This window comes from Talpa europaea, assembly GCF_964194135.1.
Source record: "Talpa europaea genome assembly, chromosome: 5".
NCBI classification, from domain to species: domain Eukaryota; kingdom Metazoa; phylum Chordata; class Mammalia; order Eulipotyphla; family Talpidae; genus Talpa; species Talpa europaea.
Genome location: NC_140071.1, coordinates 15,496,933 through 15,512,638, shown reverse-complemented (window position 1 = coordinate 15,512,638; position 15,706 = coordinate 15,496,933). Strand labels below are relative to the sequence as shown.

At 48.2% G+C, this 15,706-nt stretch overlaps 1 protein-coding gene across 1 annotated transcript in view; it reads right to left on the bottom strand.

Annotated features, from left to right (window-relative positions):
* Positions 1 to 15,706, bottom strand: part of PDZD2 (PDZ domain containing 2) — a gene marked incomplete at both ends in the record, with an annotated part of 207,467 nt that overhangs the window by 68,891 nt on the left and 122,870 nt on the right. Inside the window, 3 exons of the mRNA XM_084233525.1 lie at positions 919 to 1,074; positions 4,677 to 4,809; positions 8,072 to 8,214. Of these exons, the coding sequence (XP_084089651.1) occupies positions 919 to 1,074; positions 4,677 to 4,809; positions 8,072 to 8,214 (432 nt within the window). The remainder of the gene's footprint in view (positions 1 to 918; positions 1,075 to 4,676; positions 4,810 to 8,071; positions 8,215 to 15,706) is intronic.

The following is a 15,706-nucleotide window of genomic DNA, read 5'->3' as shown; positions in this document are numbered from 1 at the left end:
GGGTTCCAAAAGGCAGGAAGAGGACCCTCTCCTCTTAGGTGGGAAACAAGAGCGAACAAGAGATTGTATCTAAGATGCGATACAGAGAGGAGAACATTTCACCACACTGAAGGGCGAGTAACCTAAAGCTTCGCGACCGGTGCGCCAGGCAGTGTGGGAGCAGACTGTGGGCGTGAGGAACTCTGAGCCTTGTGACAGCCTGCTGGGTTAAAATTGGAAGACATGGGGGCCTCCCTAGTGGTGCAAGGGGTTAAGTCTCAGCACTATGAAGCTTTCGGCAGCCACTGCAGCCTGAGTTTGATCCCTGGCCAGGGAGGTGACCCACATGGCACAGCAGACCTCTCCTGACTCACCTGCTGCTCCCCTCAGCAGTGTATTTCAGTACATCCCTCTGTTCTGCTCCCCACTCTGTCTCTGGGGGAATCCTCTCACCCTCTGCACCTCTGGTCTACACCCCAGTTCTTGTATGAATGAATAAATAAAGATAAATCTAAGAACAAAATTGGAAGACATACCTATACAATTGAATGGTTTTGTGTTATTTTTAGCGTTCTACTTGCAACCAGAAATCTCACAAACAATAGCTTTCAAACACTATCGAAAAGCAGCAATACAATCCTTCAATAGGTTATTGAGCCCTCTAGAAATTGATACATATGCTAAACTAAACACCCAGTTGCTGTCTCATTTGATTCTAGTTCAAATGGTTTTTTTTTTTTTTTTGGTAATTGAAAGAGATTTATCCTCATAGATTTTTCTGAAAGATTCTGGCACAAAAACAAAAAGAATGCATGGCGGTCCTCTCCTATCCTGGTGTCTATTGTACTATCTCAAGCTTGTCTTTCTGGTCCTGACACTCATGATCGCAGGAAACCATCCCCGCAGCAGAGGTGCCCGGGACACGGGAAGCCCACTCACTGCTCCCCGGGCGGAAGACGAGCCGGCTCCTTCGTCCTCTTCCCCGTCCGGCTCCTGGTCTTCGTTGTCGGTCCAAGAGGACACGTCCTCTACTGAGCTCGTCAGATCAGGCAAACTCTTCGCTGTTAGCCTGAGGAGGTCCTCTGCAGAGGTTTCCTATGGGGACACAAAGGCCCACGAATTACCCCATGGCACCAAGCTGCTCTCCGTCAAGGTCGAAGAAAAGCTTGCAATGTCAGCTGTGGGGGGGTCACGGGCTCCCCATCCAGAGGCTACATGGCATGTGCATTCCACATGTCCACCTCAAGGTCCCCTCGGTGGTCAGGGGTGTGGGCCCAGTGTATGCACAAACCAATTTTTTTCCTGAAGAATTTGTTTCTTTGGTCAACGTTTCCACAGGGAATCCAAGCTCTCCGAATTTATGATCCTTCATTGCTGTCCCCCTGGTCTTGCTTTCAAGATAAACCCCTTCATCAGCAGGCCTCACCTTAGAGATCGGGCTTCTCCTGCCTCTCTAAACTCAACTGCCTCTATTCTCCCCTCCAACCCGCGCCTTCCACTCAAGCTGCACTGACTTGCCGTCACGTGTGGCTCCCCCTGCCTTTCCCAACAGCAGCTCCCTCTGCCCAGACCAGCCTTCCTCTCACGAGTAAGGCCGATGTGAGCAAAGCTTGCACAGCCTCTTCCGCTAGTCTTCCTGGGGCATCTCGGGAGGCTCTCCATTCACCTCCCCTGCTTCCCTCGCGCCTTCACTGCGTTATAAAATGGCTTGGCAGTGCAGGTCCGTCTCCCCTGCTTGTCTGAGAGCCACAGCACAGAGTGGAGACCCACTCTATCGTCCTCTCTCAGCTGCTCATCTGTGAGCAGATGGTTCTTAGAAAGAGATTAGATCGTTTATTGAATTACAACACCGAAGTGGAAACTGATAATGTCTTCAATGAAAGCAGCGTTTGAACAACATTTAAAGGTCAATGAAAATACATGAATCAGACTCCATCAAGATCAGCTCCTTTGAAAGGGGGCATCATTAACACAGGCCTTCCCACGCACAGGTAAGGCCAGAGGGGGCTGCCAGAGGCAGGCGAGATCACAGAGGCCACGTGAGCATCCTGGGGACACACACAGGAGCTGAGAGGTCTCCTGGGCTGGGGCTACAGGGGGATCCAAGTTCCCACACCAGCCTTTTCTGAGTTTCCCACACCAGTTTCCAAGGAAACCCGTGGAAGGTGTTGATCACAGCACCCCTTGGGGGCTGACGGAAGAGAGAACAATAACACACACCTTAAGCAACAAACCTTACAAACTATTAGCGAGTTGGGACCTGGTGACAGTGACGTCTGTTACTAGCTATTTGCTGGTTCCACCTTCCAGGAACCTGAAGGTGATTCATTTTAGATCAGTAACTGCGACTAGTCCACTGTTAGCCAAGGAGCAAGAGTTCTTAAAGAGTGATTCCTGTTCTCTTCTGTGATGTCAACTCGGCTAGCTCATTAATATAAAATTCAAAAAAAAAAAAAAAAAAGATGAAGGTCCTAATTGGTGAGTGAATTGTGCAATAGCCACAGAACAGACCACTGACACCCCTTAAACAGACTTCTAATGTGGAAAGATTCTTACTGTATGCTCCTTAGTGAAAAAGCAGGTTAAAACCAATAAACCTTATTAATAAAAGGTATAAAAATAAACTAGATGTAGTAATATGTGATCACTATAAAGACCAGCCTGTCTCCAAGAGCTTGCCACTGAGAGCCCATGAAGGAGTTACTGATTCCAACATACAGGTGAAAACACTGCAAGGTAGAGAGAGCAGCGTGCTCAAGACCCACAGCTTTTGAAGGGCTGTACTGGTGTCTGGGTACAGGGCGCTGCCCACAGGTGCAGAAGCTTCCTTAGGTTTGATTCCATTTAAGAGAAAAACACGTGTGTGCAACAGCACAGATGCACAAGTGCTCCTGTCTGGAAGGGCAGATCACGGCCAGTACTGTGGGTGGTATAATGAAAATCTTGTTTTTTTTCTCTATTCTCTATTTTTTCTGAGTTTTCTACATTAGACACAATAAGTGCCTATTACTGGTATGAAAACCTAGAGTGAAAAAAGAGAGAAATCTGTAACGCCACGCATGTACTTCTAAGAATAGCAAATGAACTTGTATAGTCTGAGTTCATTTATTCAACAAAAAATGTTCTTAGCACCCACACGTAAACAAGTAATGCATTTGCATGAGAACATGAGCCACCCTCCTAAAGAAAGGAACTCCTGTATTTCCAAAACACCGCCTTAATGTTTAGTGACAAAAGGGACTATTGTCTGCAACAACAAAAATTGACATTTTTATGATTCCTTACATTCATCCAGTCAAAGGCTCTTTTTTTTTTTCCTTTCTCCCTCTCTTCAAATATAAAGACAGAAACAAAGCCCGGGCATTACTTGCTCCTGCTGGATAAAGAGGAGAAACAAGTGCCCAGAGGCTCTGCTTCTTACCTTCTCCCCCACGCAGACGCACGCTCGGCATGGCAGAGACTAAGTTTGGAAACAAACCAGCAGTTGCTAGTTTATTGTGCTGCCCAGTTGTAAATGGAGCATGCTGGAGGATGGGAAGGGGTCACTGTCTGAAGGCTGAGTCAGCTTTAGGACTGGGGCTCAGTACAGATGGATGAGAGTTGATGAGCGGATGGATGGACACATAGGACGGACGACCGCTCCTTGGCCCCGGGAAGCTGCTCGGTGCTGCGAGGAGAGCCCCTCTCAGTCAAACAAGCACAGGATACCTTTCCCTGAGACCACTGGCTCTGGTGCCCTCGACGTCTTCTTTAATCACAGGGCAGCTTGGTGTCTGGGAGACAAGAACGTGGCAGTCCCCACAGACACAGGTTGAAACCTGCTTCTTGCACCCACTGCTAGAGTGACCTCTGGGCAAATTAACCACGTAGCTTTAATGTCCTCCTTGGGGTGAAAAGAACTGCTATCTGGCTCATGGGATTTATTTTAAGAATTAAATAACAGGCAAAAACACCTGGCACCCAGACTTCAATACACGTCTGTGTCCTTTTCTCAGATCAGTGGGGAGGTCATAGATGAGGTACTCCCTGCCCCCCAGGCTCCAGGAACTAGTTTTCAAAATCCCATGAGGCCCCTTCATCATTAGTCCACCCACAAGCGACCCTGTTGCGTCTTATTTTATGTTTGCTTTGTGTTTGTAGATAATGGCTTGCCATAGAAGGTCCCGCTCCCATTTTCCAAACCAGCAGGAGAAAGACGTCAGCACGGGAGTAACGATTTGGTGGGCACGTGCACTGTCCGTGCAGAAAACCCAGTGCCGCTCAGCTGTGGACTTAGGGAGGTGCGCTGTGTGTGTCTGCGTGTGTGTGTGTGTGTGTGTCTAAGACCGATGACGCTCTTCAAACTCTCATGTACACTGCCCAGTGCACTTCTGCGTCTCCTCCCTGGGCGAGTCACTGCTCTCCACCTTGTCCTTCCTTCCACCCTACTAGTCTTACCGTCTTCTTAGTGCTAGTCTTGTTTTTCCATCCCCTCAAAATGTCTTTAAAGACCCTCGAAAGAAGGCAAAAATAATAACTGCACTCCAGCTAAGGAGCCCCTCCTTAGCTGTAGCATCATGACTGACAAGTGTGCAAGCGTACACGTGTGTGTGCGTGCTCAATGCTCGTGTGTGTCTGCATGGGGGAGGCACAGGGAGGACTCACATACACACTCACTACCGCCATTGAAAACATTTAGGAAAACAAACAAGACCTACCTTGCTGGCCACCACCAGCTGCACCATGCCAGTGGCCGAGCGGAGGATGGCCACCGCCTCCTCGTGGGACAGCCCGACCAGCAAGTGGCCGTTGATCACCAGCAGCTCGTCTCCTAGAGACAGTCTGCCATCCCTGCGGGAGGAGAGCGAGACATGCCCATCAACACAGTGAGGGTTGAGAAGGGGCATTTTCCTGGTTGAAGCGGGTCATGGAGGGGACAGTTAACATCAGGCTAAAAAGGCACTAGGGGCCACCACGGAGAGTGCGGGGGGATGGCTTTATGCTTTGGCCTGGCAGGATTCCAAAGTCCCACTCTGTGGAGTGAAAAGCTCCATGAATTTAGTCATAAGCCTGTTCTTAAGTCACCATCACATCTCGCATCAAGGGTGAGGAAATGTGTGCCATCTAGTCGCAGAGAATGGCAGAGGCACCCAGACCCCCAGGTCTGAGGATGGCCACGCCACTTTTCTGAACGCCCCCTGCCACCGGGCCTCAAGACAGAGTCCTGAGCACGGGGCGGTCACCGGGCTGACCCCTCCAGAGCACAGGCGTCCAATGCTCGCCCGCAGCCTTCCTGACCTCACTGCCCTCTTCCCGGGAGACACCGGATAGCCTGGCACCTGTGACACCCCACTGTAGGTGTCTGCTCTCCCCTCCCCCAACACACACAGGTTCGGACTCTGAGGACGATGTCCCCCAGTGCCTCTCTTACCTGTGTGTCTCATGTCTAGCCTCGTAAGCAAAAGGGGGAACACAAACGCGGACACATAGGGCGATCAGGACATGGGTGAATAAGCTGCCTAATCTGCTGCTGCAGGCATCTGACCTCACCCCAGCAGAGTGGGTCACAACATGGGGATTTTGTCATGGGACTGCCCCCTCTATGGTGGGTCAAGGGTGGCCCTACCTGTCAGGTGGGTTCTACCTAAGCCTCCAATGGTCTGGTCTCCTTGGATCCCCATGGAGTCAAGCAAGGCTTTTTACTCCCATTGCTGAATATGGGCTAGGCAGCCCAGGGAGGTGAGATCCTAACCTAGGGTCCGTTCATCCCCGCTGGAGCCACAACGTCGGTGCCCAGTCTGCTGCTATGGGGCCGTGCTGATCTCTGGAGCTCCCTAAACTGTTTCTCTCCATCTGTAAACCTTCCTTCTTGCTTTCTTTCAACAAATCAGCTGACTTCTGTCCTTCCATGCTCCCCTCCCTCACCAGCTTTCTTCTCCGCCGCCCTGCTCTAGGAAATACATCATTAAGTATCATAATCTTTCCTCGGACAGACAGAAGGCATGAGAGACTTATGACAGCCTCTGCTTTCTGTCCTAAAATCCCTAGAACAGGCAAATGCTAAGGATCCCACCAGTTGCTTGAGATGGGAAGAAAAGGGGAATAAGAAAACCATTAAGAACAAACTGGAAGCCCCAAGTGGGTCACTGTGGGAGAGGGTGTTCCGGAATAAAGAATACGGTGGTCCTGGCCAGTGTCCTTGGGTTTTCTAATCCACAGTGCCATTGCAACCAGCCTTCTCCCCATTTCTTTTATTTCCCATTTTAATTCCACCCTTTCCCCTCTTGTTATTAACTAGAATGTCCCGCATGTGAATTGCACACTCTGAAACAGAGAGACACACAACTCCCGAGGAAGGGTAAAAAAAAAAATGGTGACAGCCCTTCCTACACCCCCCAGAAACAGCTGATGTTGAAAATAGACAAGAACAGTTCTAAGCAAGCTCACCTCTGGGCACAGGAATTTCCTAATTGCCAACTTTCTAACAATGTACTGGAAACTAAGACCTAGGATTAATGGGAAACTGACTCTCGTGGGAGTTCCTTGAAGATGTCATTTGGGAAGTTTAAGGAGGCTCTTCTGGATAAAAACTATCTAGTCTTTTTTAAAAAAAGATTTATTTTATTTATTTATGCATAAAAGAACTGGGGTATAGGCCAGAAGGGTGTGTGTGTATGTGGGGGGGAGTGAGAGGATTCACCAGAGACAGTGGGGAGCAGAACAGGCAGAATGACTTAAAATACACTGCTGAATGGAGCAGCGGGCGGGACAGGAGAGGTCTGCTGCACCATGTGGGTAGCTCCCTGGCTGGGGATCGAACTCAGGCCATAGTGGTGACAGTGCTGAGATTTAACCCCTAAGGCCACCAAGGAGGCCCAAACTATCTAGTCTTAGTCCTTCAATTGTTCGTGCCAGCCAGTCAGCTGACCATAGTGTGAGCATCACAATCTCTGGGAAGAGGCTGATGAGCATGAAACACTAGACAGTTTGTGTCCTGGTCCTCTTTCATTTTCTATTCTTGAGACGAAATGCCTCCAGCAACTTCAGCCCCACCCTGTGAGACCTACTGTGAGTGCCCTCTTGGTCTGGGGCAGGTTAACAACACTCTGGTTTGCCATCTCCCCTTAGCATCCAGGTACCTGGGCTAAACCCAAGTTGCAAAGATTCACCCCACTCACCAATGAAACTCTACCTTTCTACATCTTGTGTGCCATGTGGGCAAGGAACACAAATACATAAGGCAAAGAGAAAACACCTTATGCCATGAGCCATTAGCTGGCATGGCCAGAGCACGCGTTATATAGGGAATGGAGACACGTGTTGCTTATCAAGGGGATATGTCCTGAGAAATGCATTGCTTGGTCGTTTGGTTGTATGACATCCATTGTGTAACTACACAAAGCTAGTTGGCACACCTACTGCCCACCTGGGCGATATGATACAGCCTGCTTGGGGCACATTGTATATGCAGTCCTTGTTGATGATAACGTTGCTAAGCAACATCTGACTGTCCATCCTTGTAACTCCAAATGGACTTTTTTGCCTTGCACAAGCGGTGTAAAAAATGTGTTGAAGTAGGAATTGTTAATAGAGCTCAAGGAGAAAAAGTCACATTTTTTCAACTCTTTTCTACAACTGCATGACAGAGACATGCCTAGAGCAGGGTGGGATGCCGACGAACCTGGCATCCTGACATGGCACATGGATGGTGGCCTCAGTTAAAACCAGCCACTTTCCCACGTCCTTAGCCACGGTGCATGGCAGGGATGACGTCAGGGATGTGGTGTAGTGTTGCATGGCATAGTTTCAATAAGTAACCACATAATTACCAGTGTCAACAGTTAGGACAAGAACATTTGCTTGAAACTCAAACTGGACTAGAAAGAAATGCAATCTCTCCTCGTGGTCAGGAGGAGCCTGCAGCCTCGCCAGCAATTAGCCACTTCCTGTGCTCAGAGTTGTGTTTAATTAGACTTGCTCACGCCTGATTTCCAGCATAAACCTTATGAATGGTAATTACCAGCTGCTGACCCAATGAAAGTCCCAGCACCCCCGGGGGAGGAGGAGGGAGAGGTGAAGGTGGCAGAGGAGAGGGGGAGAGGTAGCTAGTCACCTGTGAGCGGCACCTCCTTCCTTCACTTGAGTGACAACGATAGCGTGAGGTGAGCGCTTTGATCCTCGGCCTCCACTAACCTGAATTCCCAGCCCATCAGATTCTTTAAGCAGCTCCATCTTCCATATCCGGCCAACTTCCTCCTTGGAAGGAAAATTGAGCATACTGTGAAGTGCATGGACAGACACACGGTATTGACACAGGAGAGTGGAGCTGTCAGGTCAGGCCAATTACTTGTTACCCGTCAGCATGCACAGGGGACCCCAGAAGATAACATTCTGCGGGTTGGACCAAAGTCTGGTTAGCAGTGCTGGCCAATAGAACTTTCTACACGTTCTGTATTTGTACCATCCAATATGGAGCCACCAGCCACAAGTGCTTGGAATCTGGATAGCGGCAGTTGAGACACTGACGTTTTCAACTAAATTTAAATAGCCACCAGCGGTTAGTGGCTGTAACACTGGACAGTGCAGTAAGAGTCGTTATCGAATTCCCTGACTAGGTTTCTCTTCCTGAAAATCAGATACCACTGTGTGTGCAGACATCTGTGGGGTAGATTCCTTTTATTTATACAACTATTAGTACAGGAAGATGAAAATATCACAGCTAGGTCTTCATGCAGGAGACTTTAACTGCAATAGCTTGGGCCCAGCTCTGGCACTTAGTGCAAATGAAAGTCACCTAGTGCTTAAAACCCTCAAATTCCTTGCCTATAGGGTGGGGTAATTATTAACATTTGCAGGTTTGTTGTTAGGATTAAATGACATATTTATATAAACAAGGAGCAGAGGTCCCAATGCTTTTTAGAGACAATAAATTATGACAGGGCACCAAGTATTGCATACACAGGTTAGAATCATCATATTGAATTGAATCTTAAACTTTCCTTAAAACATAAAAATGAGATCATTGGTAGGAGAAACCCAAACCAGAAACTGATGAATTTGATAGAGCTTCTGTGGACATTGGTCTGCACACTCTTGAAATACACTAAAAAGTGATTGATTTAACTTTGATTTAAAAAAAAAAAAACAACTGTCTTTTAAAATAAATGAATAAATGTCTCAGTCTCTGGTCTGCTGGTAACTTTGCTGCTTTGGTTCAGTCTCCACTTGACTTCCTATTTCACTCCAAGGACACAAACATTCATCCACTGTAGAATGTGTGAGTTCTCTTGGGTAATCAGCTGTTAAGAGAAATGAAAGCAAAACCTTCCAAAGTGACTTATTTGGAGGTCCTGAATCAGGTTCACCCCTGCAGTTCTTCTTAGCTCTATGTAGTGGGTGTGGGTCATTGTGCATCCTTCAACATTTAAAACAAAAGCCATCTGCTTTCTTCATCCATTACGAAGGTCCAGTGCAACAATTAAGGTCTAATCCGGACAAGCCATCATCCCCCTAGAAATATAGGTAACCTGCCCGTTCAAGCTGTTTGCAAATGAGAAAGAATGTGAAGCATCTAGAAAATCTGAAATGCACACTGTCAGAAGCTAAAGTGAAACTTCAGGCAACACTAGGAAAACCAGATGTTGACTGGCCACTGATGTGCAGCAAGAGGAATGTCTGGGGAAATTAGTACCAGACAGAGACCTGATGGATCCCCCACTTTTTCCAGCACGGCGCTGCTCAGAGGGGCTCTATTACTCCAGCAACATAAAGGGTGCCAACTGTCTCCTTCATCTGCTGACCACAGACGAACGAAGCCTGTCTGGCCAAATGTAACTTCAGAAGTCACTGGCTTAGCACAGTAGTTCATGAACTTGTCAACGTTCCCTATATCATCCAGCCATCTCCCTTTGGACTCCATGTTTTTGGTTTGTTGCCTCTGACCTCTGGAACACCTTTCTCTCTTCTTCATTCAGAAACAGCCTCCCTGGCCTTCAAAGTCTCTCGTAGCTCCACCACTGCCAAGAAGCCACCCTTGAGAATCAGCGCACTGCCAAGATGGCGACTCTCAACACTTCCAGTGCTTGAGAGCCTATGGCCCAGTGGAGAGCCCCCAAAGGAGCCAGTCCAGGGATGTGCTGATGAGAGCCCTTGTCCTGGCTTGCTGGGCATCCTGCCCTAACAGGTGGGCCAGTTCTGCACCGCCCACCCCGGGGACTTCGGGGGCCGTTGAGAAACTAGACCAGCATGGTGGTTTGACTAGTTTTCTTCCATGGAACCTATGCCATGGCTCCTGGGGTCTTGAAGAAGTGGATAGTGTTGCCCCTTCTCCCAGAGAAAGTGACGGGCCTCCTTCCCATGAGCAACAGGGGCCATGAGTGGAGTCCAGAAATAAGAAAACCCATTTGGTTTTAGCCTAAATGAGTAAAATCCTTTCCATCTCTATTACCAGTTTACCATCAATTTTCCCTCTCTCCTACCCTCCTTTAACCAAACGTGTCAAGTGTGGTTCCCAGAGGGGGGTGACAATACTAGATACGATCCTTTTTAATGTTTTCCCCCCTGAAAATTCAGGTTTTCTTTAGGAACAGAGAGGGAGGGGCTCAGTCCTTCTTGGCTGCCACCTTCCTTGGAGGCCAGGCCTTTGATTGCTCACCTCCACACTCTTCCTCCTGGCTTGAAGATGTAAACCCATGGTTTTCCAGATGCAGTTGGGGGCCTGCCTGCCCTTGAGACCTTGAGCAGCTAGGCTGGCTCCTGTCTGGGTAAACCTGTGGAGGCCCACGCCCGTGGGGGAGCTCAGAACCATGGCCGGTGCTCCTCAATGGTGCTGCAGCGGAACCAGTCCTTTCTAATTTTTAAATGCTTTTGAAACAGGACTTGTGACAAGAGACACACAAAGCTATGATCAGAGGGAAAGAATAATGCCCTAATGTATACGCGGATAGAAAGAGTTAAGACAATGGGAATCAAGAGCAGCCACATGCCCGGTCCATACTCATACCCCTGCCCAACACACAGACAACCAGTGCAAGGCAAAGCAAAACACACATCCAATAAAGATGGCTTCAGGGGCAGAAGGGGGCAATCTGCAATATAGTTCCCAATGATACTAGCAAGAAACAGACCTAATTTTTCACTTTTATCCAGTAACATGGCTCCCCAGAGTGAAAATTCAAAGAGATCAATGCAAGTTTGCTTGCTCTGGAATTTCTTGGTTATCTAATGAAGGAGTTTGGAGGAACGCAAAGGCAGGCACAGACAGGGAGACCAGATGTTATCTGTCCTAATTGTACAATTGTCAGTGCTAAATCCAGCTGCCTGTAGCTGAAAGCAGAGTTCAGTTACATACAAGGCCGGAGTACGTAGTTTACTAGGGTCTAAGTGGCATTGGTCAAAACCAACAGGCCAAATTCCAACCGCCTCCTTGCGACTCTGCTCGGGCACCTGATACATACCTCAGTGTGGTCAAAACAGGCCTCTCCTCCTGCCTCTTCTGTTTTTTTCCCCTCTCAATGGGAACACAGCTCTCACCTATTCAAACTAAGGAGGACACACCACCCAAAGGCCATATGGTATCTTTGATTTCTCCTCTGTTTCCTGCAGACAAACCAAGAGCAAAACCTGTAGGCTCTGCCCACCAAGCACTTCCCACATCTACCTCCTCCTGCTCCTCCCACAGCTCCCTCGTCAATGTCACCAGCATCTTCAGCCTGGGTATCACAACAGCCTCCAAGTTGGTTTCCCTTGTTATTCTTCAGCCCCTACCATCCGTTATTCTCTATCACACAGCTGGGGTGGAATTGTTAATCAAGTATGATACACCCAACTGAAAACTTCAACAGCATCCCACGGGACTTAGAGTAAAGTCTTTGCTCCTGGCGATGGCACGGATGAGCCTGCGTGGTCCAGCCTGTCCGCCTCTTCTGTCTCCCCTCTCAGAGCTCCCCTCCCTGCACCTGGAACACTCCACCCTCTGGGCCTGGAACACGCCACCATTCCTGCCTTAGGGCAGCTGCAGGGCTGGTTCCTCCTGGACATCTCCTGCCCCTGTTCCTGTCCTTCAGCCTTCAGCTAACACACCGTCTCTTCAGTGGCATCCTCACTGACTCCAGCGCCACTCAGGCCCCATCAAGGCACTACTTCCTTCTACCGAGAGTCATTCCTGTTGCTATCGAACATTCACATTCATCTATTTGCTTATTTGTTGCTCGTGGTTCCTTGTTCATGATAAACGTCACAGACAGGAACCTAGTCCTTTATTTTACAGCGGCTTCTCTGGCCGCCGGAATAGGGCCCAGCACCTAACAATACTGCACACAGGCCAGGGAATTAATAAGTACAGGATGCTTATCCCTGGTCTTGTTCTTCAGAAGCTACTGAGACTGACGTCAAGAGGCTCGCCCCATGGCAGAGCTGCCTGCCAGCTAACGTTCAGACGTGAACTGCGATCCAGCAGCAGAGACAACTGAGTTTGAAACAGATTCTGTCTAGACGCGGCCTCAGGCTTTTGCTTTCTTTCACATCAGCTTGAAGGGCAGTGAGACTTTGTCAGCCTATTGAGGAAAAGCCAAACCAGGCAAAGCTGGACACGGTGGACACTGATGGGCCCGCCCCGCCCCCCTACTGCGTGAGCTCCCACACGCATCTCTTCACTCCAGCAAACAAAGGGGTTTATTTACCAAAGAGGGGTGTTACATTAAAAGGAGCTGTCTCGGCAGCATTTAAATGACCTCATTTTCTGCTGGAACCCAAAATAAAATTTTACAACAGCATCTTTGCTCCAAATGTGAGAAGATACATCATCCAAAGAAAATTTTACTGCAATAAATGCTCTGGCTCTAGTTGCAAACCTATTCCGAGGCTGTTTGCTTTGCCCTTCTGATTTAGAATGAGCATTAAGAGATGTGTGATCATAATGTTAGAGCTGAAATCCCTGAGTCATGAGAGCAAAATGCTCAGTTTATAGGTGAGAAAATGGAGCTCAGAGAAAGGACACGGGAGCCACAGAAGTGGGGATGGAAGAAGGGCTGGAGCTCTGAGATGGGCTGTCCTAGCTGGCAGGCCTGAGGCACCGGGTACCTCTATTCGAGCACCTACAGGTGCAAGGCACTGAGCTGGGACAAGACCGAGCAGGCCCTGGCCCAGATGGCACCCAGGGGACCCAAGCAGGTAAACGGTAGTGGGAATCCGAGGGATTCGCTCCCTGATGAGGGAGTACTTGGTGGGGGGGCAGGGAGGAGCTACCTGAGATGCGGGAGGTGGTGTTTAGTGTCCCCAGGAAAGAGAGAAACTAAGTTATCCTGGGAGGGGAGAAGAAACAGCACACAGGTGCAGCCTCTGCAAAGGCTCTGAGCAAGCATGAGCATGGCCTCTTGAAAAAAACTGCAGCTAAATCAGCCTAAATCCACAAGAAAGTAAGCAATGAGAGACGGAGGCAGAAAGTTAAGCAGGGATCTGAGGATGAAGGGCCTCATATGCCCTGCTCAGCCATGTGTTCAGCTGTAAGCAGACAGACAGACAGACAGACAGACAGACACACACACACACACACACACGAGAGGATTTTAGAGAGGTGTCCCGACTCAGGGCACCATGGTGGTGGGCGTGGTGTAGTATCATGCGTCTGAAGGGGTGTGATCCTGTACCTTGAATCATCTACAGAGCTGTGAACCATGTCACCTCAAAAAAACAAAAACAAAACCAAAAAAAGTCCGTTTTTGGTTGCAGCAAGGACAGCAGATGATGAGATGAGAGTGGGGCAGTGAGACAGCAGGAATGACTGTGATGGCCCAGATGAGAAATGTGAGCTGCGGGTCCCGGTCTCGACCTGACGTTGCAGAAGCCGGGGAGGAGAAGCAGAGCCAGCGGCGATCCTAAGGGGAGTCAGCAGCCAGGACTGGTGTAAGGGAGGGGGCAGCATTTCGTTTTGACTCCAGGATGCCAACTGGCCCAATGTGCCTGGGATGGAGGGGGTGTCCCAGGACATGGGATTGTCAGGACAAAACCAGAGAAAGTCCCCCACAAGCCAGACTAGTGGTCAGTTGTGGAATCTCTGCTTTCTGGCTCAGGCAACTTGCTGGTGAGCCTGGGAACGCTGCAGCAGGCTTGGTGAGGTGCAAACGAGGCACTGAGCTTCAGGGAGGGCATGAAACATCTGACATGGAGATGTGCTATAGGAAGACTACAGCAAGGGTGGGCGAGAGGTGAAGACAGACAGGGACTTAGAAGATGCCACCATGAAGCAGGGCCTTGGTTCACCCAGTGACCAGGGGGCCTCCTAGAAGCTGGTCATCCTCAGGTTGTCTCTGCTGGATGCAAACTCAGGGACTGCCTGGGAGATACTGTGATACTGCAGATCTGACCTGGGAAGCCTTCCTGAGCTCTCTAAGAAGACCCGGGGGCTGAGGGCTGCTACTGCACCAGGTGGATTATGAGTAAGACCACAACAGATATATCTGCCTAGCTGGAAATGGGAAGATGATTTTTCTTTGTTATGTGACCAAGTTTGGTTGTACTCATTTTTACCATGCAGCATTACAGAAAACATGTTATGTGTTACCAGACTTGCAAAAACTGTCACTTTGGATGAGTAATGATGATCTTTACTAGACTGGGAATAAGGAACTTTGGACTCATTTCTAAAAATGCTTATTTATGTCTCAGGAGATTCTTATTTTTTAGACAATAGGCCCAATATCTATATTTTTAGAAATTAATCTGGGTACAGATGTATCATGTATTAATCTTTTACAGAAACATACCATTTTTTAAAAGAAGGTGATATCTGTGCAAAGGAAATACGTTTCCTATAGCTCCATGAAGGGAGAACAGAATATAGAAACAAAGTACAAGGATTTATTTTCATGTAACAAGTAACAGTCTATGAAAAAGAAGTCCCTGACAAATAAGAAAGGTCTGAGTGATTGTTACAAGACTTTTTGTAATTTATTAAGTCTTTGTGGATATATTAAATCATTAGTAAGGCAGAAATGGAACAACACTGACATGTTTAATCTCCCATTATTCAAATGGAATGGAATTTGTTCCCCTGGAGGCTTAAGAGGTAAATAGCTAATATTTGTGTTTTCTGGAAATTCCATTTTACATGAACTTAGGCTCATCCTGGAGTGAAAATTAAAAACCCACTGAGACCAAGGATCTAGGCAGATCTACTGGTTGCAATTTGGGTGTCCTGAAGATATGGGGGGATCATAAAGATCTGCTTCCTGCCCACTGGATCCATCCTGGGTGAAGTCATTGAATGAAGAAACTCTGCACTGAAAAGGGGGCCGAAACAGACATGCCTGAAAAGGTGTGGGACCCACTCCAACTTCCCAAGACCAAAAGTACAAGCCAGGATCAGTAATCAGTCCTTAGATTATACACAAAGAATTCAATTCCAGAGCAGAAGTCTCTCCTCCAACAGGCATGTGGTTTTAAAAAATACCCCAAAGAGCAAGACTCTTTCTGTTTCTCCACCCGCCCCCACCACTGCTTCATTGATCTCTTTCTGAACATTTGACCGTGAATGAAACCAGGCAAAGGAACTCTGAGATGTGAATCTTCAGATAGCCAATTCCAGAAATGCAACTTTATGTTACTGACTTTAAGATGAGCAAAGGATGGGGACTCACTTAAAAGTTTGGTGTGTGTGTTTTCCTTTAAAATCATTCCAAATCCTTTTTACTGTGTCTTAGCTAGAAGAAATATTGCTCTTTGGACTATATACAGGATTCAACCTCCTGTA